Here is a 27535-nt window from a genome sequence, read left to right on the forward strand (position 1 = left end):
ATGCGGCGGCTGGGTTTGAGGGTGGGCGCTCCCTGCTGCTGGCCCAATCACGGTGCGTCACTCCGCCAGGCCGGCGGCCGATTGGTGGTTGCCATAGCTCCGGGTGTTCGCTTGACAAGATGGCGGAGAGTTAGACGGGGCCGTGTCTTGGCGTCCCCGCGCTTCCAGGCTTCTAAGCCGGGCGCGGTCCTGCCGTGCAGGCCCAGCGAGACCCCAGGCATGCGTTTGCCGCCGCCGGTCCCTCTGCTCTTGAGGCTCCTTCTTCTGCAGAGCGTCTTGAGGCCTCTGTGGGGGGACCTGGGTGCGTAAGGCGGGGCAAGGGCCTGCAGGACCGGGGCTGAGGGAGGGGACGAGGCTTTTGGGGCCAAATTTGGGACTCCTCCAGGAGCTGCGGAAGACCCCGCCAAAGGAAGCCACCACCCAGCGGAGTCAGGAGCTCTGCAACTATTAACTCCATTTTGTCCCTTTCTTCCCGCTAGTTTTCATGCCTCCTGTCATCCGCATGTCCGGCCCTGCAGTCAGTGCGTCCCTGGTTGGAGGCACCGAGGATGTGACCGTGTCCCTGACCCAGCTGCGGGACGAGATGGGTAAAGAGCCCGGCCCTTCCTGTGGGGAGGGAGGAGGTTGGGTCAGGTCCAGGCCGCCCAAGAAGTTTGGCCAGGTGGCATCCCCTGGGTCCCTTGCCGCTGTCCACTTCAAAGTCGGGATGGGCGGCTGCTGTGGAGCAGAGGACCGAAGGACAGGTTCAGTAAAAGAAAGCTTCAAATCTCACTAGTTAGCCTTCGCTGAGCTATCCGCTGTACTTAAATGCATCACCTCATTTTCCTAAATACCTTTTAATCTGTTTAACAAATGAAGACACTGAAGTTCAGAGAGGTGGTCACTTGTCCAAAGTCACACAGCTTGTAAAGGGTCCAGTCCTAGGCTTGGAAAGGGATTCCTGACTCAAGAGCGCACCCTGTTAGTGGCTGGGCAATAGTGCCTTGCGTTCTGATCTCTCCCGTAGGTTTCTTGCCAGTTCCTACCTGCGGAGTGCTGAGCAATGAGACCGGAGACTGGAGTTTGACTGTCAGCCCCACTGTGGTAAGGCCAGAGGTGAAAACCTTTTGGGTAGCATTTGCGGAGGCCCACATCTAGTGTTCCTGCAGTGTTGTTCTCTCTCTCTCTTCTTTTTTTATTCTTTTTTTTTTTTTTTGGCTGCAACGAGCAGCTTGCGGGATCTTAGTTCCCCTACCAGGGATTGATTGAACCTGGGACCATGGCAGTGAAAGCCTAACCACTGGAGCGCCAGGGAACTCCCCCTGCAGTGTTCTCTCTCTCTCTCTCTTTTTTTTCAAGAACACACATTTATTTATCTATCTATCCATCTGTCTGTCTGTCTGTCTTTGGCTGCGTTGAGTCTTCGTTGCTGCGCGCTGGGTTTCTCTAGCTGCGGTGAGCTGGGGCTACTCTTCGTTGTGGTGCGCGGGCTTCAGTAGTTGTGGCACGCGGGCTCAGTACTTGTGGCTCACGGGCTCTAGAGCGCAGGCTCAGTAGTTGTGGCACACGGGCTTAGTTTCTGCGTGGCACGTGGGATCTTCCCAGCCCAGGGATCGAACCCATGTCCCCTGCATTGGCAGGTGGATTCTTAACCCCTGCGCCACCAGGGAAGCCCTGCAGTGTTCTCTTAATCGAACAAGATAGAACTTTCTTGGGACTTCCCTGGCGGTCCAGTGGTTAAGACTCCCGTGCTTCCACTACAGGGGGCACGGGTTAGATCCCTTGTCCAGGAACTAAGATCCCACATCCCACACATCGCAAACAAGCAAACAAAGCTTTCTGAGTGCTTGGAACCACCATGAAACTGTGGACTATCAGATCTCATAGACGTCCATCCAACCCAGAGGTTCTTAGGGGTCCTTGGATGAGTTTCAAGAAGCCTGTGAACCCTCTGAAACTGTGTGTAAAATTATGCGTGTGTGCATTTTTTCTGGTGAGAGCGTTACCAGCTTCTGTCAGATTATCAAATGGATTTGTGACTCAAAAGAGCTTCATAAACCACTGATCTCACCCAACTCTTGAGCTTATGTGTAAGGACACTCAAGCCTGGAGAAATGAAATATTTTCCATTTAATGAATGTTTTATTGAGTGCCCGGTATGTGCATAGCATCAACTCCGGAGATGAAGGATGAGAAAGACAAACTTTGCTTGCACCCCAGGAACCGGGACCTGTTTTCGTGGACTTTTTTGTGTGTATTTAATCTTCTGCTGGTAGGATGATAAAGGTGCTAGACAAACTGAGTTACCTTATCAGACCTGTGTTCAGCTTTCTCTAAGCAGCCACAAGTTGCTTGCTTTTATGTTCAGTTGAGTATTAGGAATCAGGGCTTGCATATTGCTGTAGGTTTACAGGGTAGAATTGAGCAGAGTGATGTCTTTCTTATGTACAGTTCTTTTGTAAAATGAACGGAGGCTGATTGCGCTTTCCATTATGTGTTCTTATAGATGCCATTTTGAGTCACTATAAAAAGTACAGCAATATTTTCCTTTCAGAATTCTTTGGAAGTGACTGTGAGGTTGAAGAGGGGTCTGCCATCATGTTTGTCTAATGAGACAGATCCGTTCCCGGAGGCCCCGTGTATTGTCCAAACTCTTCTGGTTTCAGCCTCTCGTCATTCATCCTGTTTAGCACATCTACTCGTTCAAGTGGAAATTTATGCCAACTCCTCTGTGGCCCAAAATGCATCAGGCAAGTAAAGTTTCTGACTGTCAAAACGTTTACTGCAAACATATTTTTTTTCTGGCCGTGCCACGCAGCATGTGGGATCTTAGTTTCCCGACCAGGGATGGAACCCGTGCCCCCTGCAGTGGAAGCTCAGAGTCCCAACCACTGGACCACCAGGGAAGTCCCTGCAAACATTGTTTGTTTGTGTGTGCCATGCAATTTGTGTGCTTCAATCATGAGTGTGTCTTGCTTTCCTAAACTTATTTTCATTTTGTTTAATTTTCTTATTTTAAAAGTTTCCACTTTGTATTATTTTAGTTAAGATTTATTGTATCTTGGGAATTCCCTGGTGGTCCAGTGGTTAGGGCTCAGCACTTTCACTGCCACAGGCCCGGGTTCAATCCCTGGTCAGGGAACTAAGATCCCACAAGCCGAGGCGCAGCCAAAGAGAAATAAAAAAATAAAAAAGGTGTATTGTATTTTGATCTACTGTTTGAATCTTTGTAAGCCATTTTAAATCCTTTTTGGGAGAAAGTAAAGTTTTTTTTCCTTGTATTGATTCCTGTGACTCCATCTCAAAACAAAACAGAAGGAAGGGAGAGACTGATGAATGAGTTTATAGAAAAACAGCAGATTTTCAGTGAATGCTTTTGACAGCCAGCTGCCTTTCCCAGAGGCAGCTTGCTTAATTATGCTCATAGGAGCACATTTTCCTCTCTTTAAGAACAAACACAATAATAATGTACAATTTGCTGTTCTATACCTTTAAAAAGTAGTATAAGTTAGAAAATTTTTCATAGGAATGCAAGTAAGTTCTCCTCATTCTTTTTCTATTCTTTTTAATATAATTCTTATATTCTTTTTAATAGCTGCATAGCATTCCCTTGTGTGGATACACCATTGTTTATTTGCTGAATAACCATTGTTTATTTAATTAAAAGTTTTCCAGCTTTGGATACTGTAACTAGTGCTACAGCAAATATCATTGTGCACATACATCTCTGGACATGAGAAAATGATTTTGTGTTGCTCTCCCTTTCACATCACGGCAGTGTCCTAAGGACAAAAGATGTGCTGATGCTGAAGGGTCCACTTCGATAGGTGCCACCACCATGTCCCCTGTTGCCTGTGACAAATGCTAGCACCTCTTACCTTTATGGTCACCCGGGATGAAGGGAGAAGTGTTCCTCTTTAGTAGCAAAGGTCTGCCACTTTGAGACTCCCACAGTGCCATTTCGCACATCACATCCTGTAACTGTGGTCCTCCTTGTGGTTTTGGAAGTTTAGAAGGATTAGATAAGTTACGGTAATGACATTCAGTGGACTACTCTGCCCTCAGTGTATTTGCTTGGAAAGCTCTCCAAGCTATATTGCTAGTGCAAAAAGCAGGTGCAGATGGGTGCATATAGCATGGAATAAGAATATGTATATTCATATTTGCATAAAGAAATTGTGGAGGGGAACTTCCCTGGCAGTCCAGTGGTTAGGACTCAGTGCTTCCACTGCAGAGGGCTCACCCATCCTTGATTGGGGAACTAAGATCCCACAAGCTGTGTGGTGCAGCCAAAAAAACACAAAAAACAAAAAAACCCAAAACTGACAGGAGGGCTTAATGGTAGCTGTATCACGCAAGGCAGTGACTTTTTTCTTTTAAAAAATATGCTTGACTATATTTAGGTAATATTTTGGAATGTCTTTGTACAAATAGCCAAACTTAGGAAAATTAGAGTATCTGTATATTGGTAATTATGAGATGTCCACTCTGACCCACGAAGGTATGAAAAATTTTGTACCCAGTCAGACAAGAGTTCAGAACAAGAAAAAGGGTGGAAGGACAGCCAGGAGGTAAGTGGTATGCCTGGTAAAAAGGAAAGTAGCAAACAACGTGGGAGACATATAGATAGATATACAAACATCTGTCTCTATATCACATAGCAAAACCCTATTCTAAAATGCCTTGCTTATGTCACACGGGTTTGATTAAACTGAGGGTCAGACCCTTACCCTTGTGACACGGTCTGTTACTCGGACCTTCTTATTCCTTATAGCATAGAATGTATAATAGTTGTTCTTTAGATGCTTCAGCTGTTGTGTCATTGAAGTTGACTGTTACATAGAGTTTAAACAAATAATCGCTACATAGTTTTCCAACTATGAGTCTCTGGATTCCCAGTTAGGAGGCTGAAATGTAATATAATGTATTCCTTTTCCAATCAATGTGAAGATTACTGATTTCCCCCACACGTGAACTAGAATCAGGATGTGAAAATTTGATTCACAGTGTGGTGGGACTTGAGGTTGAGCGTGTAGCATAAATAAATGTGATCTTGTCGTCAGATGGCTTCCTGATAAGCTGTCTGAAATGTCATCATGGCTTCATTTTTATCTGCTGAAAGGGGTAATGAATTTGAAGGAGTAAATGCTTAAAATCAGTCTGTGTTATGAAAGGGATCGTTCAGTGTACTGAAAAATAAAAGCAGTGCATTACATTTATCTTAACTCGTAAATTTTAGTCACTTGGTTATTTTCAAGTTCAGCTGTGACTTCTTTTTAATTCATATAACTAGCGTATTTTCTTCTATTTGGGTTTTTGTTGGAGGAGTAGATACAAGCCTCGGTTATGCTCTATGCATAGCTCATTTCAGGGATTCTTTAATGTGGAATATTGGTAATGGTGGTTGGTAAAACAACGATTCAGCTTTCTTTGAATGTCAAAACTGTGGCAGTGTTTTGTCAGTGTTTCACTGCTGAACTTCTCTGTTGTTTGTACTTTTCAGAGAACGTGACTGTTATTCCTAACCAGGTGTATCAGCCCCTCGGTCCTTGCCCTTGTAATTTAACAGCCGGGGCCTGTGACGTTCGCTGCTGCTGTGACCAGGTATGGTCTTTCTGATTATTGGGCACGAAAGCTATGGTACCAGCTGGCATGTGAAGAGCACCAACAGTTCCCCATCAACAGCTTTTTAAAACCTTTTTAAAATACAAAACGAATGGGGACTTCCCTGGCAGTCCAGTGGTTAAGACTTTGCCTTCCAATTGCAGTGGGTACGGGTTCGATTCCTGTTTGGGGAGCTAAGATCCCACATGCCTTTTGGCCAGGAAACCAAAATATAAAAACAAAAGCAATATTGTAACAAATTCAATAAAGACTTTAAAAATGGTCCATATCAAAACAAACAAAAAAAACTGAGATAGTATTTTGTGTTGCACATTGTTTTCAAATTGAGTATTTTCTTTTTTTTTGGCTGCATCGGGTTTTTAGTTGGGGCACACGGGCTCTCTCGTTGAGGCGCATGGGCTCAGTAGTTGTGGTGCATGGGCTTAGTTGCCTCACGGCATGTGGGATCTTAGTTCCTCGACCATGGATCGAACCCACGTCCCTTGCGTTGCAGGATGGATTCTTTACCAGTGGACAACCGGGGAAGTCCTGAAATTGAGTATTTCCTTATCCAGCCTGTTCAGCCTAGTTTATGGATGAAAAAAATGTATCTCTTTGGATAAAGTCCTGATTGTGATGATACTGGGAGGATGGTTTTAATGTCTTATTTAGAAGCCTTTAAGAAAATATAAAAAGGAAAGAAAATATATTTTTTCAATGATTTTTAGTAAATTTATAGGGTTGTACAACTGTCATGACAATCTAATTTTAGAACATTTCCATCTCCCTCAAAAAAGAAACCTCATGTCCATTTGCAATCACTCCCATTCCTGTCCCTCATCCCCAGGCCACTTTTTTTTTTTCCAGTTTTCGCTAGAAATTAAGTTTGTTTAGTTACTTATTGTGGTATAGTTGATTTACAATATTATGTAAGTTTCAGGTGTACAACATAATGATTCACAACTTTTTTAAAAAATTTATTTTTGGCTGAGTTGGGTCTTCGTTGCTGCGTGCGGGCTTTTCTCTAGTTGCGGTGAGCGGGGGCTACTCTTCGTTGCGGTGTGCGGGCTTCTCATTGCAGTGGCTTCTCTTGTTGTGGAGCACGGGCTCTAGGCATGCGGGCTTTAGTAGTTGTGGTACGTGGGCTTCAGTAGTTGCGGCTCGCGGGCTCTAGAGCACAGGCTCAGTAGTTGTGGCGCACGTGCTTAGTTGCTCTGCGGCATGTGGGATCTTCCCGGGCCAGGGCTCGAACCTGTGTCCCCTGCGTTGGCAGGCGGATTCTTAACCACTGCGCCACCAGAGAAGCCCTGATTCACAATTTTTAAAGGTTATACTCCATTTATAGTTATTATAAAATATTGGCTATATTCCCTGTGCTGTATAATATATCCTTGTAGCTTATTTATTTTATGCATAGTAGTTTGTGCCTCTTCATCCTCTACCCCTGTCTTGCCCCTCCCCACTTCCCTCTCCCCACTGGTAGCCACTAGTTAGTTCTCTGCATCTGTGAGTCTGCTTCTTTTTTGTTATATTCACTAGTTTGTTTTCCCAGGCCCCTATTAATCTACTTTCTGTCTCTGTGGGTTTGCCTCTTCTGGACATTGCATATAAATGGAATCCTACAGTCTGTCTGTCTGGAGGACTTGTGTCTGGCTTCTTTCACTTAGCGTCATGCTTTCAAGGGTCACCCGTGTTGCGGCATGCGTCAGTGCTTCATTCCTTTTATGGCTGAATCATGTTCCATTGAATGGATATATCACATAGGGCTGAACCCATTTATCAGGTGGTGGACATTGGATTGTTTTCACTTTTTGGCTGTTATGAATAATACTTCTCTGAGTATCTGTATACAAGTTTTTGTTTGGATGTGTGTTCCCATTTCTCTTGGTTATGTTACCTAGGAGTGGAATTGCTTTGTCATATGGTAACTGCATGTTTAACCTTTTGAGGAACTGATTTTCAAAGCGGCTACATCATTTCACATTCCCATCAGCAGTGTATAAGTATTGCAATTTTCCATATTGTCACCAACAGCTGTTAGAATAATCTTGATTATAGCCATCCTCGAGTGTGTGAAGTGGTATTTCATTGTGATTTTGGTTTGTATTTCTCTAGTGGCAAATGGTGTTGAACATCTTTTCATGGCTGTTTGTATATCTTCTCTGAAGAAATGTCTGTTGAGACCCTTTGCCCACTTTTCAATTGGATTGTCTTTTTGTTGTTAAATTATAAGAGTTCACTATACATTCTGGCTACTAGTCCCTTATCCGATATATGATTTGCAAAAAACTTCTCCTCTTGTGTAGGTTGTCCACTTTCTTGTTGGTGTCCTTTGAAGCCCAAAAGTTTTTCAATTTGATGAAGTCCAGTTTATCATTTTTTTCTTCCAGTTTTATTTAGATAGAATTGACCTCCAGCACTGTACAAGTTTAAAGTGTACAGCATAATGATTTGACTTATATACATCATGAAGTGATTATCATAATAAGTTTGATGAACATCCATCATCTCCTATAGATACAAAATGAAAGAAATAGAAAAAAGATTTTCCTTGTGATGAGAACTCTTAGGATTTGCTGTCTTAACAACGTTCATATGTAACCCACAGCATGTTAACTATATTTCTCACGTTGTAGTTACATCCTTAATACTTACTTATCTTATAACTGGAAGTTTGTGCCTTTTGACCACCTTCATCCAGTTCCTTCTCTCTCCACCCCATTTTTTGTTGTTGTTGTTGTTGCTTGTGCTTTTGGTGTCATATCTAAGAAACCATTGGCCAATCCCAGGTCAAATACATATTTTTAATCCTTATTTTAGATTGAAGGGGAATAAGAGGTGCAAAAGAGGCACATGTTCAAGGACCCCAGTCACTCCCACTTTTGGATGAGTGCAGTTATTTATGTCATGGTTGGTTTTACAAAACGGCAAAGGAAAGCTTAGGGTCTATATTGGAGCACTCATACTAGCAATTGTATTTATAATAACAATCACGTTTAATTTTAAAAATACAGCACATCATAAATCTGTTCAGGTATCAACAGAAATGTCAAATGTATTCTCTCCCTCTTTCTTTCAGAGTGCATCACTGTGCCCTATTTCTAATTTCCTTCATGTTTGTTATATATGGTGTATATGTATACTTATAGCACCAACCACTGGAATCGTTTAGGATTCTGGGTCAGTGACATCTTCAGACAGCTTCAACTTACGTACCACTTTAGACATGATCAATTTTTAATTTGAATTGCCCTTGTTTAAAACAATCAGATCATTTACTTTTCTACCTTCAGTAAACAAGGGATTTAGAACGTATTTAACTTTTAGCTCTCTCAGTCCTTTGAGAAACAAGGAAGAATACAGATGAGTAAATGAAAGCGTGAATAAAGTGACTTCTTGACATTAATTGGGTCGTGATATCACAATAGTGAGAGCTTCAAGGATTCTTATGGAATATGGACTGTCTGCCCTAACTCTAAATGTCCTTAGGTTTCTCTGGGCTAGGGATTTGAATGGTGATGACAACTGAAAATTCTCCATTTGTTGTCTATTCCATATTATCTTTTCTTTTTCCCATTTTGTTTTTTTTTTTGTGTGTGGTATATCTTAGGTCCCCAGTTAAGATGTGATTTCCTTGAAGGTTTGAAGTTCCTGGCTTGGAGGCTTGTAGGGCGCTGACTAAAATTTTAGCATGATTTTACTTTCTGTAAAAAGCACAAAGCACCCTTAGCCTGGATGCAGGCTGTGTTTGTTTCTGCTTCCTTGGGGGGGTCCTGCTGGCCTCAAGCCGCGTGTTCATCACACTGGCCAGGAGATCCTGATGGCGGGCACAGGGGAAACTTTCCTCTTTTCACTTCTCCTCTACATCTTCTTTCCAGGAATGCTCATCAGATTTAACAGCGCTGTTCAGGGAGTCCTGTTTCCCTGGCGTTTTTGGAGGAGACGTTAATCCTCCCTTTGATCAACTCTGCTCTGTTCAGATGGCACGTGGAGTCCCCGACTGGTTTCCATTCCTGTGTGTGCAGCTCGCCAACTCGCCTTTCCTCGGCTACTTCTATCACGGTTCCGTGTAAGTGTCCAAGGGGCTGCCCAGGAGAGGGCCATGTGCCCAGGTGACCCTAGAATATGGGCCACATCCTTCTCGGGAGCTCTCCAGTGGCTCCATGCTTCAATTCCTCCATTCTAGATTCAATTCTAGATTTCAGTTAGTAAGTTTATATTGTGTTAAGTATTTGAAAGAATTGGAAAAGAAATTGAGTCACTGAATCAATTGAACCACCAAAAAGAAATTGATTGATACCACAGATAGTCAATAGTGATTCTCTGGGTTGGGGGAAAGAGTGGTGGGCTCATGGGGGACTTTAACTTTCTGTCTTTTACATTTCTGTCTTGTTGAAATTTTACAACAACTTTATTATTATTATTGAAGTAAAATTCATGGAACATAAAATTAACCATTAACTACTTTAAAGTGTACAATTCAGTGGCATTTAGTACAAATATTATTTTTATAATTAAAAAGACAGAGAAACAATTTAAAAGAATTGTTTTTAGCACATTAGTGATGGTTTCTCTCATTGATTTGCAGTTCCTCTGGACAACACTCTCCCTTTGACATGTATTTGCATACTGATCTAAAAGACTTATCAGACTTTGGTTACAAACAAGGAGATCCAGTTATGACTGTAGATAAGGCATATTTTACAATTCCGCAGGTAATCATTTCAATTTTAATATGCTAGAGGCTGTTCTCATTTTCCCCTTCCTCTTGTTAATTTAACTCATATTACTCTAAAAAAAAAAATCGCTTCCTAAGTTACTTATTTTTCTCCTATGGATTTTTCAGGCACTCAAATATTTAAGGCCTCTGGATTTTATTTTTCCTTTTAATAGTCACTCTTTTTTAAAAAAAATTTTAATTAATTAATTTATTTTTGGCTGTGTTGGGTCTTCGTTGCTGCGTGTGGGCTTCCTCTAGTTACGGCGAGTGGGGGCTACTCTTCATTGCGGTGCGTGGGCTTCTCATTGTGGTGGCTTCTCTTGTTGCGGAGCACGGGCTCTAGGCATGCGGGCTTCAGTAGTAGTGGCTCGTGGGCTCTAGAGTGCAGGCTCAGTAGTTGTGGTGCAGGGACTTAGTTGCTCCGCGGCATGGGGGATCTTCCTGGACCAGGGCTCGAACCTGTGTCCCTTGCACTGGCAGGCGGATTCTTAACCACTGCGCCCCCAGTAGTCACTCTTAAATTAATCTGTCTTTGCTAAATCTCAGAGTGAACTTACTAAATAAAGCCAAAAGACTTTCTAGAAATTTCCATGGAAGTAACTGTCGTTTTTCACTTCTATTAATTTAATAGCCAATTTCTAGTAAGCTATAAATATTTTAAAAATTTTATTTATTTATTTATTTATTTATTTATTTTTTGCGGTACACGGGCCTCTCACTGTTGTGACCTCTCCCGTTGCGGAGCACAGGCTCCAGACGCACAGGCTCAGCGGCCATGTTTCATGGGCCCAGCCGCTCCACGGCATGTGGAATCTTCCCAGACCGGGGCACGAACCCGTGTCCCCTATATCGGCAGGCGGACTCTAAACCACTGCGCCACCAGGGAAGTCCAATATATTTATTTATTTTTTATTGAAATATATTTGGCTTACAATGTTGTAAGCCAAATATTTAATATAATATTAAATATATTAAATATTAAAATTTAAATATATTTATATATTAAATATTAATATAATATTTAATATAATATTAAAGAATTTTGAAAAATATTTTAAGACTGTAGAGTTTTATGTGAAATCTTTATTTTTTTTTAAGTTCAAAATTAGGAGAAAATATGGGAAGAAAACATGGGAGGCTAAACCATTTTTCTTTACTATCCATAGGAATCTATTTTTTTTTATTTATTTATTTGTTTTAAAATGTATTTATTTATTTTTGGCTGTATTGGGTCTTTGTTGCTGCATGCGGGCCTTTTCTAGTTGTGGTGAATGGGGCTTCTCTCGTTGCGGAGCACGGGCTCTAGGCACGTGGGCTTCAGTAGTAGTGGCACATGGGCTTCAGTAGTTGTGGCTCACGGGCCCTAGAGCGCAGGCTCAGTAGTTGTGGTGCAGGGGCTTAGTTGCTCCGCGGCATGGGGGATCTTCCCGGACCAGGGCTCGAACCTGTGTCCCCTGCATTGGCTGGCGGATTCCTAACCACTGCACCACCAGGAAGTTCCCATTTTTATTTATTTATTTTTTTGGCCTTGCCGCTTGGCTCGTGGGATCTTAGTTCCCCGACTAGGGACTGAACCCAGGCCCTCAACAGTGAAAGCGCAGAGTCCTAAACCACTGGACCGTAAGGGAATTCCCAGAATCCATTTTTATGGTTTTAACAAAAATCTGGTTGTAATGAGGGAGAGAACATGAAACTGAGTATAATCATGTTTCTGCAAAGTAAATGATGCACAGCAGGGAATTCTCTTTAGCGACTGTCCTTACTGTGACCCCTCAGCCAGTGGCTTCCAGACTTTGAGTAGCAAGTCAGCTGGACATTTTACTGAAGTTGGTCAGTTAGTCAATGTCCTAGCCTTTGCTGAAGCTAACCCAGCAGGAGGAGCAGGCTGCAAAAAGAGTACTTTTACAAAACGCTGATCTCTTTTTTATGATTAGAAGGGAGGTCGTAAATCTCTCGGGATTTCCCCTGGCCCTCAGGTATCCCTGGCTGGGCAGTGCATGCAGAATGCCCCGGTGGCCTTCCTTCAGAATTTCGATGTTCAGTGCGTTACTAGCCTGGAGGTGTACCCAGAACGAGACAGAATCACCAACGTGAAGGTAAAGAATGGTACTATGGGAGGTAAGTGACGTTCGTTCAGAATAAGAGCATGGACCTGAGTGTTGAGATAAATTCTGATCTCACTTCTACTGGATCAACTTAGAATAATATTTCACCTGCCAACTGAGGAAGGTGTTTTCTTTGGAAAAAGTTCAGTTCCATAAGACAGCATATTGCATATCTGTTCTTTTTTTAAAAAATCGAGCTAAAATTCTCATAACACAGAATTAACCATTTTAATGTGTACGGTTCAGTGGCGTTTCGTACACGCACAGTGTTGTGCAGCCATCACCTCTACCTAGTTCCGAAACATTGTCATCACCCCAGATGGAGACCCTGCACCCGTTTAACAGTTCTCCCGCTTCTCCCTCCACACTGAGCCCTGGCAGCCACTCTGTGGATTTGCCTGTTCTGGACGCTTCATATAAATGGACTCATACAATACGTGGCCTTTTGTGACTGGCTTCTTTCACTCAGCATCATGGTTTTGAGATTCATCTGCACTGTAGCATGGATCAAAGCCTCATTCCTTTTTTTAAAAAAAATTTTATTTATTTTTTTATACAGCAGGTTCTTATTAGTCATCAGTTTTATACACATCAGTGTATACATGTCAATCCCAATCGCCCACTTCAGCACACCACCATCCCCACCCCCCCGCTGCTTTCCCCCCCTTGGTGTCCATACGTTTGTTCTCTACATCTGCGTCTCAACTTCTGCCCTGCAGACCGGTTCATCTGTACCATTTTTCTAAAAACCTCATTCCCTTATGTGGCCAAATGGTGTTACATCATATGGATATACTACACTTTGTTACCATTTATTAGTTGATGGACATTTGGGTTGTTTCCAGCTATTGGTTATTGTGAATAATGCTGCTGTGAACACTTGTGTTCAAGTGTCTGTGCGGACATACATTCTCATTTGCCTTGGGTAGATACCTAGCTGCGGAATTGCTGAGTCACAGGGTAATTTAACTTTCTGAGGAGCTGCCAAGCTGGTTTCTACAGTGACTGTACCATTTTAAGTTCCAGACCAGCAGCGTGCTGCATGTTGGTTCTTATACAAGAGTGACTCTCCAGATTATTTTCACTGACTTTTGAGATTCTCCTTCTCAGTTCGAATTAGATGCCAAGAATGGTGGGATTCCCATTTGATGGCGTTTGGGGAGTTGGGGGGAGCTGAGTAGTTGGCATACTGGGCGGGCACAGTTACTGTATTTGCTTGGCAAGCTTTCATTTTCATAGATAAATGTGATCATGTTAGGTCATGTACTCCTGTGGAAGTTCATTTATGTATCTTTTCAGGCATAGTTACACCAAAAGTAATCTATGAGGAAGCAACTGACCTAGACAGATTCATCACCAATACAGGTAATTTAATGTTACACTTTTATATCATTTCTATGGGAATACATGTCATTTCTTGCAAGTAATATGTAGTCCCAGGGTAAAATACACTTTTAGTGAGAATTTTAGGAGGTTCACAGCCGTTAGAAAGATATCCCACTACTATTTTGCTCGTTCCTTGTTCCGTCTTGCCTTTTTGGAGTAACATCTGTGACCTGAGCCAGGCCCTTCACAGTCCTGGATGACGTGGGTTCCACGGTCCCTCCTCATTCTCAGGGCCTGTGGGCCTTTTCTTAGATGTTTTTCAGAGAGTTAAAGAGTACTTTAGGGACTTCCGTGGTGGTGCAGTGGTTGAGAATCCGCCTGCCAGTGCAGCGGACATGGGTTCGATCCCTGGTCCGGGAAGATCCCACATGCCGCGGAGCAACTAAGCTCGTGTGCCACAACTACTGAGCCTGTGCTCTAGAGCCCGTGAGCCACAACTACTGAGCCTGCATGCCGCAACTACTGAAGCCCATGCGCCTAGAGCCCGTGCTCCACAATGAGAAAAGCCACTGCAATGAGAAGCCCGCGCACCGCAACGAAGAGTAGACCCCGCTCACCGCAACTAGAGAAAGCCCGCACGCAGCAACGAAGACCCAACACAGCCAAAAATAAATAAATAAATTTAAAAAAATAAAAAAAAGCGTTCTTTAGGACCTAGCATTTTCACTTCTCGCTTGCTCTTCTTTTTCTGATCATTAAACTTTGCATTTGTGAGGCAGCCAAATAAGGTATGTAGAGTTTGGCCGATATTTCCAGGACTTTTGTTTTTAATGAAGGATACTACTAGTGGTTCTTTTCAACGTGCTGTAATTCTCGAACTTATTCTTTGCTTCATCGGATATTAGTACAATATATTAGTGAACTAGACAGCAGGCCCCTGCTCTTAAAAAGCTGGCATTCTGTAATCTTTCATTTAACAAACATTCTTCCAAGCATGTGCTCTGCATCAAGCTATGAGCCGGGGACCAGGGATGCTGAAATGAAAAGGACAGAGCTCACTCAGGATATGAGGATGGTGTAGAGAAGGTGGCTAACGCTGACTTGGGCAGAGGAATGGGGAAGGCTTCTGGAGGAAGTCATGACCCTGCTGTGTAAGGGAACTGGGTAGGCAGGGCAGGGGTGGGGTGTGGGGGGAAGGCCACCCAGGCAGAGAAAACCACCAACTTGAGCCCAAAGAAGGTCTTTAATTTTTTTTTTTTTTTAGGTCTTTAATTTATGAAAGTATTCTATTCTTGTTTTTTTTTTTTTTTTTCTTTTTTTGCAGAAACACTTTTAAGTACTGGATCAGCCCCCAGGAATGTGAATGTGGAAGAACATTATATTTTCAGATGGAATAATAATACAATCAGTGAAATAAATGTCAGAATCATTAGGGCAAAAATTAATGCCCACCAGAAAGGTAACTTGGTGGAGGGCAGCAAGAATGCTTTCAGTTTAAAATATTTTCTTCATGATTTTCATAATTATAACAGATTAATTCAGACCTGTTTTTCTTATTTGTATTTATGATTTAATCAGAAAACAGTATGTTTTTTTTTGCATGTCAAAATGCAATTATAAGGTAAAGAAAACACTATGGGGGATAATTTCTTTTCCTAGTGATGTGGTGACATATTTTTATTTTGTTTTATTTCTAGGGATCATGACACAGAGATTTACAGTGAAATTTTTAAGCTATAACAGTGGTAATGAAAAGGAATTGTCTGGAAATCCAGGTGAGATAGTATATGTCAGTCACTGATCTTACAAACATATTTTAGTTCAACACTCCTGTGCTATAACGATGATCATAAATAGCTCCAACTTCAGTTTGTGACTCTGTTTTTTCTTTTGTGATACTGTATTCTTTTCCTGATAACAGCTTAATTTTTTACATAAAGTGTATATTGTAACAAGTTGTTGTAAACCTAAAACATCCTTTCTCTTTAGCTACTGGTCTTTTTTTTTTAATTGATGTATTGTTACAATGTTGTGTTAGTTTCTGGTGCACAGCGAAGTGGCCCAGTTACACACATTTATATATACTCCCCCTCATATTCTTTTCCATTACGGTCTGTCACAAGACACTGAATATAGTTCCCTGTGCTACACAGTAGGTCCCTGTTCTTTATCTATTATATATATAAGAGTTTGTATCTGCTAATCTCAAACTCCTAATTTATCCCTCCCTCCCCCTCTCTTTTTTTTTTGGCTGTGCTGTGCGGCCTGTGGGATCTTAGTTGCCCCACCAGGGGTCGAACCCACACCCTCAGCAGTGAAAGCACGGAGTCCTAACCACTGGATCTCCAGGGAACTCTCGTCTTTTGAAAAAGAAAATAAGGCATTTAAAGCGTTGGTAAGGGGGACTTCCCCGGTGGTCCAGTGGTTAGGACTCCACACTCACTGCCAGGGCCCAGATTTGATCCCTGGTTGGGGAACTAAGATCCTGCAAGCCGCACAGCATGGCTAAAAAATAAAAAATAAAGTGTTGGTAAAATTAATTTTTAAAGAAATAAGCTGCAGATGATGGGTTCCTAACCTGGAATCTGTGGAGAGACTTCCCGGGGACTGTGAACTCCCGGTCACGTTGCGCATTTTGTATTTATGTGCAAATATGTCACCACCCGTTTTGTCATGTATTTGTTTATTTCTTTTGTTCACTGCTGCCTTCTCAGGGCCTAAACCAGTATGTGGATGGACTGCACTGTTCAGTACTCTAGCCACTAGCCCCATGTAGCTGCTGGGCACCTGAAATGTGGCCAGTGTCATATGTGGAAATAATAATATTTTGTATATATTGGGTGGAATAAAATACATTATTCAAATTAATTTCACCTATTTCTTTTTTTTTAATTAATTATTTTTGGCTGCGTTGGGTCTTCAGTGCTGTGCATGGGCTTTCTCTAGTTGTGGCAAGTGGGGGCTACTCTTTGTTGCGATGCGCGGGCTTCTCTTTGCGGTAGCTTCTCTTGTTGTGGAGCACGGGCTCTCGGCGCGTGGGCTTCAGTAGTTGCGGCACATGGGCTCAGTAGTTGTGGCTCACGGGCTCTAGAGCGCAGGCTCAGTAGCTGTGGTGCACGGGCTTAGTTGCTGCGCGGCATGTGGGATCTTCCCGGACCAGGGCTCGAACCCGTGTCCCCTGCGTTCGCAGGCAGATTTTTAACCACTGCACCACCAGGGAAGTCCCTAATTTCACCTATTTCTTTTTCTTTTTTTTAATGGGGATACTAGAAAAAAATTTAATTTCTAAAAAATTCTAAAGATACATATTATTCTAAAATCAAATATGAGGTTTGCATTATATTTCTATGGGACAACTGTGGCTTAGACCATAGTAGGTGTTCAGTAAATACTTGTTGGATAAACCTGTCATTGTTTCTTAAAAAAATTTCTCCGTCCTTTTGCTATCCTTTTTTTACTTTTAAATAAGTTTTTATTTTGCATGATCTTCAATCCTTATATATACTGATTTAATCATACATGACCCATTATATATATATATATATATATTTTCTTTTAAATAGGATTTTAATGTACTTATTAATGTGGAGCTTGGGGTTTATTGTTGGCTTTAAAAGCGGGCTCCTGGAATTTAAGGGTTTTCATTTCACTGAGTTAATTTGACAAGATTTCTGAGACGCACCATCAGAATATGTGAAAAATGTTGACACTGTCATCAAAAACGAATAAATTAAGAGCCAGAACTGATCAGGCAGCAAAACAGCTTGAATAGATACAGCCACTGTCTCTAGCGCTTTCTGAGGCAGGACGGGGTTTTCAGAGGACTATGTGACATGGGCCCTGTCCTCAAGGAATTCACTCTCTCATTTGGAATGACAGCACCAAGTTACAGGAAACAACAGTGAACAATCCAAGATAATTAATAAACGGGTGAGGGACTTGGGGACAGTTACTCCAGGATTCAGAGGAGTAGAATGTTGACCGCTCTCCCAGACTTTGCATCACTAAAGAGCAGTGTTGAGTGTCCAGCGCTTGCCAGGTTCTGTTCTCGGTGCTGGAGGAAAAGCAGTGAGCGAGTCAGAGCTCTGCCCCTGGCGGATTTCCTCACTGGGCTGCAAAGAGGAGATTGCGCCTTGAGAAGCAGATAATTGGAAAGGGTGCTGGGAACAGGAATAACCTGGCGGAAGCCAAGGAGGAAGACGTGAGTGTGATGTGTATGCGGGCAGGGTCGGACCTGTGGCCAGAGGGGAGGCCTCTGGTTCAGGAACGGTGGGGCGTAGTGCTGGAAACACAAACACCATGCATGAACCTCATTTGCATCCCAGTTTGTAAAAACAGCGCTAAAACACATTTTTGGAGGGAATCTAAGAGGAAATATGAGTATGAACTGGATATGATATGATATAAGGGATTATTATTAATTTTCTTAGGAGAAATATTGGCATCATGGTGATATAGGGGAATTTTTTTTTGTTTGTTTGTTTTTCTTTTTGGCTGCACCCCTTGGCCTGTGGGATCTTAGTTCTCCGACCAGGGATTGAACCTGAGACCACGGCAGTGAAGGTGTGGAGTCCTAACCACTCGACTGCCAGGGAATTCCCTGTAGGGGAATGTTCTTAATTTGGGGAGATGTGTGATGGAGGTTTTAGGGGTGAGGTGTCATGATGTCTACAACTTATTTTCACATGGTTCTGCCCCTCCCCTCCAATGTATATGTGCTTTTATAATAGGTAAGACATATACGGCTAAATATTAACAGTTGTTGATTTTAGGTGTTGGCTGTATTGAATGAGGCTCACTTTCAAGTTTTCTGTACCTGTGAACTTTTTCATATTAAAAAGGTGGAGGGACTTCCCTAGTGGTGCAGTGGTTAAGAATCCGCCTGCCAATGCAGGGGACATGGGTTTGATCCCTGGTCTGGGAAGATCCCACATGCCACAGAGCAGCTAAGCCTGTGCACCACAACTACTGAGCCCACGTGCCACAACTACTGAAGCCCGCGCGCTTAGAGCTCGTGCGCCACAGCAAGAGAAGCCACCGCAATGAGAAGCCCGCGGACCACAACGAAGAGTAGCCCCCGCTCACCGCAACTAGAGAAAGCCCACGCGCAGCAGCGAAGACCCAACACAGCCAAAAATAAATAAATAAATAAGAAAAGAAAAGCACTTGATGACATTAAAATTAAACAAACAAAAAAAAAGGTGGAAACAATAAACTGGATTACTGGGAGATGGATGGGAATAGGATCTAAATCAGATCTTGGGGTTGAATTGGTTTACCGGCAAATCATTCCCTGAGAAGGTAACTTTGGTTTAAGTTTCCCTTACGAGCCCCTGTGATAAGTGGTATTAATCACTCAGCAAGTATGCATGAACTGGCCTGCCCAGCAGCTAATTGTTCTCCAGGGTGAGAGGTCCAAGACCAACTCCTGCCTGCTTTTCACTTTTCAGATTTTTACTTTAAAAATGTGTTCCAAAAAATCACATGGACATCTTTGTTTCAGAATCTGATTCAGTGACACCTGAATCACTTTGCTGTACACCTGAAACTAACACAACATTATAATCAACGATACTTCAATAAAAAACAAAATAAAACCAAAAACAAATGAAGGTGACGTCCCTTTTCTCGAGGGTATTCTGAAAAAGCTTTGCCTGCATATTTCCTTTTACTGTGGATTCCTCCTTTCCGTTATTTGATGAGCTAGCGCCTGTTGCATTAAAATAACTTTAGAGGGAAAGATGCTCACTCTCCTGCATTGTGTTTGTCTAGGTTACCAACTTGGCAAGCCTGTTCGAGCTCTAAACACCAACAGGATGAATAATGTCACGACTTTACACCTTTGGCAATCCGGTAATCTGGTTTGGTAATATGATTAGCTCTCTGGTGAACTAGAATTGGAAATATTACCATATTTTGAATCCGATTAAGGAACCAATTACTTTAAAGCCGAGTTTGTTTATTTAGCTTGTGTGTGGGGGGGGTTTTCCATCCTTCTGCAGCTTTCTTTTCTTTCTTTCTTTCTTTTTTTTTTTTTTGTAAAAAATGTTCACATTGTTTGCACTCGAAGTGCTGGTTTTTAGTAATAGAGATTTAAATATGAAAGTGGCTGGAGAGTCCATTGTCTTTGTAGTTATTGATTAGCCCAAGATGGTGCTAATCAGAGACATGAGAATAGTTTTATTCCAAACTATGGAAAAATCTTTGCAACAGTGGTAATTACCCACATCTGCCAGAAGGCATTAAATTTCACGTTCAGAATAAACCCTTGATCCCTGTCCAGGTATTTTGATACAGAAAGAGCCTTTTGTTCAGCTTTCAAAGGATTAGAGTAACAATGACCTCAGTTCTCGGAAATTGGAAGCTTTATTTCTTTTCTTTTTTTAAATTAATTAATTTATTTTTGGTTGCATTGGGTGTTCGTTGCTGCGTGTGGGGTTTTCTCTAGTTGCAGCAAGTAGGGGCTACTGTTCGTTGCGGTGCCCGGGCTTCTCATTGTGGTGGCTTCTCTTGTTGCGGAGCACGGGCTCTAGGCACACGGGCTTAAGTAGTTGTGGCCCGAGAACTCAGTAATTGTGGCTCGCGGGCTCTAGAGTGCAGGCTCGGTAGTTGTGGTGCACGGGATTAGTTGCTCTGTGGCATGTGAGGTATTCACGGACCAGGGCTCGAACCCGTGTCCCCTGCATTGGCAGGCGGATTCTTAACCACTGTGCCACCAGGGAAGTCCCTGGAAACTTTATTTATGCTTTTTGTTCTCTCTCTGTTTTGTAAGAAAAACTTTAATGTAAATATTTTACTTACTTTTATTTTGCAAAAATAGGATAATCTTTTTATTTTATAGCTGGAAGGGGTTTGTGTATATCAGCAACTTTCAAACCCATTTTATTTGGAGAAAATGCACTGTCTGGGTGCCTTTTAGAAGTTGGAATTAATGAAAACTGTACTCAGCTCAGGTGAGTGTCTCACTGATGAATTTATCTACATTTTGAGTGGTTTGCTTAAATCTAATTCACATGAATGCTAACAACAACATGAATGTGAAAAATTTCAGTCTGAATAAAAACATATAAAAGTGATAGTAAATAATACAAACTTCCAATACAATTTAGAGTTGATTCAAACATCAATATAAGTGAAAATAGACATTCTTGGGACTAAAGCTATTTCATCCATATTTATGCAGATTTCTCTGAGAAGTTTGTTCACATCATTGGAAACCCATGAAATAGAAGGAGGGCTGGAGCCAAGTATAGTCAGTGATTAACATTTAAAGAATTCTTAAGCTGTGTAACATGATGTATAAAGTATTTTCCACTTAATTATCTGGGTGGCATTTAGAAAATTTATGGATATGCATATGCATTTTTTTTAATTAAGGTAAAATTCATACAACATAATCATTTTAAAGTGCACAGTTCAGTGGCATTTAGTACATTCATAGTGTTGTGCAACCACCACCTCTATTTAGTTCCAGAACACTTCCGTCTCTGCAAAATGAAACCTGTACCTTTTAGTAGTCACTCCCGATTCCTCCCTCCCCTCAGCTCTGGCAACAGGCAATCTGCATTCTGTCTCTATGGATTTACCTACTCTGAATATTTCGTGTAAATGGAATCATACACTATGTGACGTTTTATGTCTGGCTTCTCTCACTTAGCATCCTGTTTTTGAGGTTCATGCATGTTGTAGCATATGTCAATACGTCGTTCTTTTTCATGGCTGAATTTTGTTCCACTACATTTTGTTTATCTGTTCGTTAGTTGATGGATATTTGGGGTATTGCCACCTTTTGGCTGTCGTGAATAGTGCTTTGAACATTCATGTGTCAGTTTTTGTTTGAATACCTGTTTTCAGTGCTTTTGGGCATATATGCAGGAATGGAATGGCTGGGTCATATGGTAATTCCATGTTTAATTTTTTGAGGAACCGCCATATTGTTTTCCACAGTGGTTGTACCATTTTACAGTCTCACCAACAACGTAAAAGGCTTCCAATTTCTCCACATCCTCGCCAACACTTGTTTTTTTTTGGCCATGCCACTTGGCGTGTGGCATCTTAGTTCCCCGACCAGGGATCGAACCCGTGACCCCTGCAGTGGAAGCATGGAGCCCTAACCCCTGGACTGCCAGGGAAGGCCCCCTCGCCAACACTCGTTATCTTCCATTTTTTGAATAATAGCCATCCTAGCAGGTGTGAAGTGGTATCTCCTATCCCAAGTGGTACAGTTCTTTGGGGAGCAGGGAAAAGGTGGGGGGACATTGTGAAGGGAAGAAAAACTGGGTATACGTCACCCACGGCGGCTCCTGGTTGCAGGGTGCGGGGCAGTCAGAGCCTCTCCCTTGTGGTTTGTAAGATTTGTTCCCTCCAGTGACGTTACTGGAACATAGAGGTGCCAAGTTCCAATTCTTAACCCTCACCTAATTTTATAGCTCAAAATTCGAACGAAATATTTAGGTTCCTTTTACTATTGGGTCACTGTGTCCCATGAATTTATCCTGGTAATTTGATATGTGATCTACCCACCTCCCAAGTTTTGTGATGCTCAAAGGAACCTGTAAACCACATGATACCAACATAAGTTACTAACATTTTAAGGCCAAAGTGAAAGATTGTTTCTATATGTCCTCCCCTTGCTGTGTAAGTTCATCCCAGGAAGGCCTCGGAAAGAGGCAAGACTCCCAGCCAGATCCCCTGGCAGCTTTTTGTTTAGACACCCAGCAAGCACAGCCTGGACACTCTTTTTTTGTTATTTTTTAACATCTTTATTGGAGTATAATTGCTTTACAATGGTGTGCTAGTTCCCGCTGTATCACAAAGTGAATCAGCTATACACATACATTTATCCCCATATCTCCTCCCTCTTGCATCTCCCTCCCACCCTCCCTATCCCACCCCTCTAGGTGGTCACAAAGCACCGAGCTGATCTCCCTGTGCTATGCGGCTGCTTCCCACTAGCTGTCTGTTTTACATTTGGTTGTATATATAAGTCCATGCCACTCTCTCACTTCGCTGGACACTCTTTGTAAGGACTTCAGGACGAGACCTGCTGGCCATGCGCTGAGAAATGTCTTCCTCTCTTGTAGGGAGAATGCTGTTGAACTACTTGATTCGTTAATGCAAGTGACTCATGTTGCAATGAGAGGCAACTCCAATTACAACAATCTTAGTGATGGCTGGCTTGAAATAATACGTAAGTGAAAGCTGCACACGTGTAAAATGTGTACCTTGGTTGCTATGATTACATAGCGTCAGGTGTAGTGTTACAGCCTGACCTGACAGGTTGTCTTTCTTTGCTGTGGCCCAACGGACATTTGTTTAGAGGTTAGCTTTCCGGGCAGGAGGCTTTTCATGTCTTTTACCTCTTATTCATGATGGCTTTTTTTTTTTTTTTAAAGAGGATACCAACAGGAAGTTCAAATTGCCCAGTTGTTTTACAAGCTAACGGTCTTTGGAAAAGGAAGTCTTAATGAAGTTTGAGGATTTTCAGTGCGTGTCAGTTTGCATTCCTTTTTTTTTTTTTTTTTTTTTGTGGTACGCGGGCCTCTCACTATTGTGGCCTCTCCCGTTGCGGAGCACAGGCTCTGGACGCGCAGGCTCAGCGGCCATGGCTCACGGGCCCAGCCGCTCCGCGGCATGTGGGATCTTCCCGGACCGGGGCACGAACCCGTGTCCCCTGCATCGGCAGGCGGACTCTCAACCACTGCGCCACCAGGGAAGCCCCCTTTTTTTTGTGGTCTGCAGGCCTCTCCCCTGCCCCGTGGGGTGGCCACGGATCACGTAATATGTCTGTGTGCTTGAGGTGCCCCCGCCACTCTCTGACTCAGGCAGGGAGTCCTGCTGGCCACGATTTGCCAGCACAGTCTGCGCTCAAGTCACTAGGCGCAGAGCTAGGTCCTTATTTGGAAACAGAACCCAGAGGTCTGGGCTTGTCAACCCCTTGTGAACCTCTAGGCCAGCTAGGTGGGCCGTGGAGTGCCTGAGGGATGGCGGGAAGGGGTCAGTAAAGCATCTAAGAAGTAAAAAGCATGGGAAATTTCAAGACAGAGAACCGGAGTTGGTGAGGTGGGAAATCAGAGGTGATGGTGTTTTGTTGCCTTCAAGGTGGAAGCTGTTAGCTTCTATTTCGTATCTAAGATTAAAATCAATCCTGATCCTGGTTGATAGAAGAGAAACGATGTTGAACACATATATCAAGGAGGAGGAAACTGGAAACAGTGTTGCCAACCTTCCAAATCCCTGAAGGAACAAAGAAATCCCCTCCAGAGTCTCATAGGACTTGCCATCCACATCCTGTAACTGACCTTGCTGTTTTTTCCCCCATAAGGGCCAGTTTTCAAGATGAAAGAAAATTTATCTCTTACTCAGTTTTATTCTCTTCTATTTGTACTACTGCTGTGGCAACACATCAGGAAATTGCTTTTGAACTATTTAATCCGTAGTAACTAAAGTTGTTAGTATGGACTTTAAATGTCTTATACAGCTTTTACTAGAATAGTGACTGCATGGGATAAATCTCATGGCATTTTACTGCAAGTATATGGTATTTCTGTTAAAACTCTGGGTGGATTTCAATGAGGAGCTTGGGAACTGAATCATGATTTAGGGTTTTATTATGTGGGTCAGGGATTTTAAAGTTCCAGTGATTGACCTAGCATCCAAGGGAACATTTTGAACACGAGGGGTAACACAGTTACAGAGAGACATGTAACTAGAGCCTGTTAGAGATTAAAGCCTCATTCGTTGGGATTCCTGTCTGATAATATTTCCCATTTTGGGAGCATCACAGCATTGTAGGAAAACTGTTATTAAATAATTCTTTCCAATATGCACAACTTATCATTCCTCCAGGTGCAGATGCCCCCGATGCAGGTGCAGACCCACCTGTCAGCAACGCGAACGGCATCTGCCTGGGTGTTCCCGCTCAGCTGAATGTCCGCATCCTCTTCTCGGATGCTGGCGCCGTAGAAGGGATGACTCAGCAGGAGATACTTGGCATAGAAACAAGGTATGATCATATCGGGGATAAGTGGGGTTTAGAGACAGGAAAGTTGAGGGCGCTCCGAAGAATAGGGGAATGATAATTTAGAATCTGACTGGTTTATTTACAAATTGCAATGATTAGCAAATGATTACATGTATAAATGGAATATGGGTAAACTGTTTGTAATGGAAACTCATTCTCACTCACAAGTATCCGTAAAGCTACGTATAAGGGAGTCTGCCAGGTACTTCAGGGGGTACAGAGATGAGTAAGGGGCTGCTTAGTGCTCGGCATATTTTGAAATTCGTGAATACCATTGGCATACTGATCAGGGAGTAGCGCCCAGTGGTTAGAGATCTTGGTGGCAGATGGGTGGGTTCAAATCATGGCTATTCCAGTGTGAGCTGTGTGACCTTGGGCAGTTACTCAACCTCTTCTGAACTGCAGTTTCCTCATCTGTAAAATGGTGATGTACCTTTACATGTCAGACCTCTATCACCTTTAAGTGACAGGGTCCCAACTGACACTGACGTAAGCAAAAGTTGGGTTTATTGGTTCAAGTTATGAAAAGTCCATACACCGTGTGTTCATGGTTCATGGTTCCCATGTGGTCAAGGGTCTTTCCCCCTTTATCTCTGGGTTCCTCTTTTCTTTAGGTGGGCTTCATTCTCGGGGGGGGGGGTTTCCTCAAGAGCTGGCGAAGATGAACACCAGCAAATCCAGGCTTATGTCAATTTAGCAAGTCCAGGGAATTCCCTAGAGATTCAGTGGTTAGGGGAAAAAAAAAAAAAGCTCTTCCAGTTTAGCAAGTCCAATGTGGACTTTCTCAAAAATGTTCTGGGAAGACTTTTATTGGTCCAGTTTCGGTCATGTGCTCCCTTCTGAACCAATTACTATGGCCAGGGGCATATCTCTGATTGGCCAGGTGCAGGTTATGGGCACATCCCTAGGTTCAGGTGGGTCCCTTCTTGTCCACTCAACTGAGAGTGGGGAGGGGTAGTTCCGCCAGGGAAAACTGGGGTGCCATTACTAGAAGAAAGGCAAAGGCATGCTGGGTAGGCAGAAATAACATGGAAAGCCTTTAAAAATCGTTAGCTGCTACTGTTATTATTGTTGTTATTACTATTATTATAATATTGTTTGAGACAAACAAGTGGTAAAACAAATGAATTTTAAAAGCACCAGTATGAAATGAGTTGAGGGGGGAGGAGAGATGAAACAGAATTGGCAAAATGCTGGCAGCTGTTGCAGCCTGTGATAGGGCCATGAGGGTTCATTATACAACTGTCTCTGCTTGTCTGTGCGTTTGAAAATTTATATAATACAAAGGGGAAAATATAGCACCAGCAGAATATGGGAAACTTCTTTAGGAGAATCTCAGCTCATATTGTTGTTGTCAGTTACCTGAAGTTCTTTTTCTTTCTTAAATCTTTATTGAATTTGTTACAGTATTGCTTCTGTTTTATGTTTTGGTTTTTTGGCTGCAAGGCAAGTGGGATCTTAGCTTCCCGACCAGGGATCAAACCCGCACCCCCTGTATTGGAAGGCAAAGTCTTAACCACTGGACCACCAGGGAAGTCCCCTGATGTTCTTAACAGACCGGAAATGAGCGGTGGATTTGCTGTCTGCTTAACCTTTCCCTCCCAGGTTCTCCTCGGTGAGCTGGCAGTTCCAGTGTGGGCTGACTTGTGAGGATGAGGTCAGCCTTTTCCCCATCAGTGCATCTGTCCAGTTTATTAAGATACCTGCACAGTTACCCCGTCCACTTACAAGGTAATACAGTTGCTGACCTAAGTGACATTAGTAAGAAGCAGAAAAATATATGTTCCAAAGTAAGAAGTTTATTTCTTTAATTAGGTTTTGATGCTTCTCATCAAAGGCATGTGCTTTGCTGTAGCTACTGTAACTTCCTAAAATGTTTTGTAGATTCCAGATCAATTTTACAGAGTACAACTGTAACAGAAATGAGGTTTGTTGGCCGCAACTTCTATATCCGCTGACCCAGTATTATCAAGGTAAGGTAAAGCACATTTCTGAAATGGTTATCATTACGTTGTGTCAATTAAAAAACTTTAAAAAAAGTGTAAATGTCACAGAAAACTTAAAACATATAGCAGAGCTTTAAAAGGAAAACATTTACTGATCATGTTGCCACTTAGAAAGGATCACTATTTATGCTTTGGCTCATTTCTACCTAAATGATTACCCAAAAAGTTAAGAAACAGGAACGTTGCTTAATTTGATTCATTGCCTTGCAGGGGAGCCTTATTCTCAGTGTGTTGCCAAGAGCTTACTGTTGGCATCCTTCATCACATTAGCGGTGTTCCTCAGTAACCCCTGGACTGGAATATGAAAGCGTGGAATTCAGCAACCGTCTGACCTCTTACAGATCATCAGCTTCTACTTCAGGGGTTTGTTGTCCTCCCGTGTGCCTCTATATAAAATCTTAATAAATGAAATGTTTTATTTTTATAGAAGATTTTGTTAGGTGCTCTGCAAATTTACTTCACATATACAGCTAGCCAGACGTTCAAAGCAATGCAGAACGGGCGTCCTCACCGCTATACCAGACTGAGCAAAATGCAGGAGAGGGTCAACCGTGTCAGTAAATGTTATTAGGAACTTTAGTTTTTTCACAAATGATGAAAGTCATAGGAGTTTTGGTCCAAATGTTATTTGCACCATAGAGAGTCAGTCTTTTAATTTTTAATATATTTATGTTGATCCGGTTAGTTCCCACTGTTCCAAAGACAGGATTAAGAATGCATTAAAGCCTTTAAAAGTGTATATTAGTGCAAAAGTCTAAGAAAATGGATGAGG

General features: G+C 42.4%; 1 protein-coding gene across 1 annotated transcript; it reads left to right on the forward strand.

Moving 5' to 3' along the window:
* On the forward strand, positions 1 to 27169 carry TCTN2 (tectonic family member 2). Its single transcript, XM_030860065.2, has 18 exons — positions 1 to 301; positions 480 to 587; positions 1007 to 1083; positions 2534 to 2729; positions 5483 to 5583; positions 9462 to 9652; positions 10172 to 10298; positions 12280 to 12421; positions 13708 to 13773; positions 15059 to 15193; positions 15432 to 15509; positions 19507 to 19587; positions 20576 to 20687; positions 22818 to 22924; positions 24583 to 24739; positions 26363 to 26488; positions 26642 to 26730; positions 26974 to 27169. The coding sequence occupies exons 1-18, from the start codon at positions 1 to 3 to the stop codon at positions 27066 to 27068; spliced, it is 2289 nt and encodes a 762-aa protein (XP_030715925.2). The 3' UTR covers positions 27069 to 27169.
* Positions 27170 to 27535: the final 366 nt, after the last annotated feature.

The sequence above is a fragment of the Globicephala melas genome, chromosome 13, assembly GCF_963455315.2.
Source record: "Globicephala melas chromosome 13, mGloMel1.2, whole genome shotgun sequence".
Lineage (NCBI taxonomy): Eukaryota > Metazoa > Chordata > Mammalia > Artiodactyla > Delphinidae > Globicephala > Globicephala melas.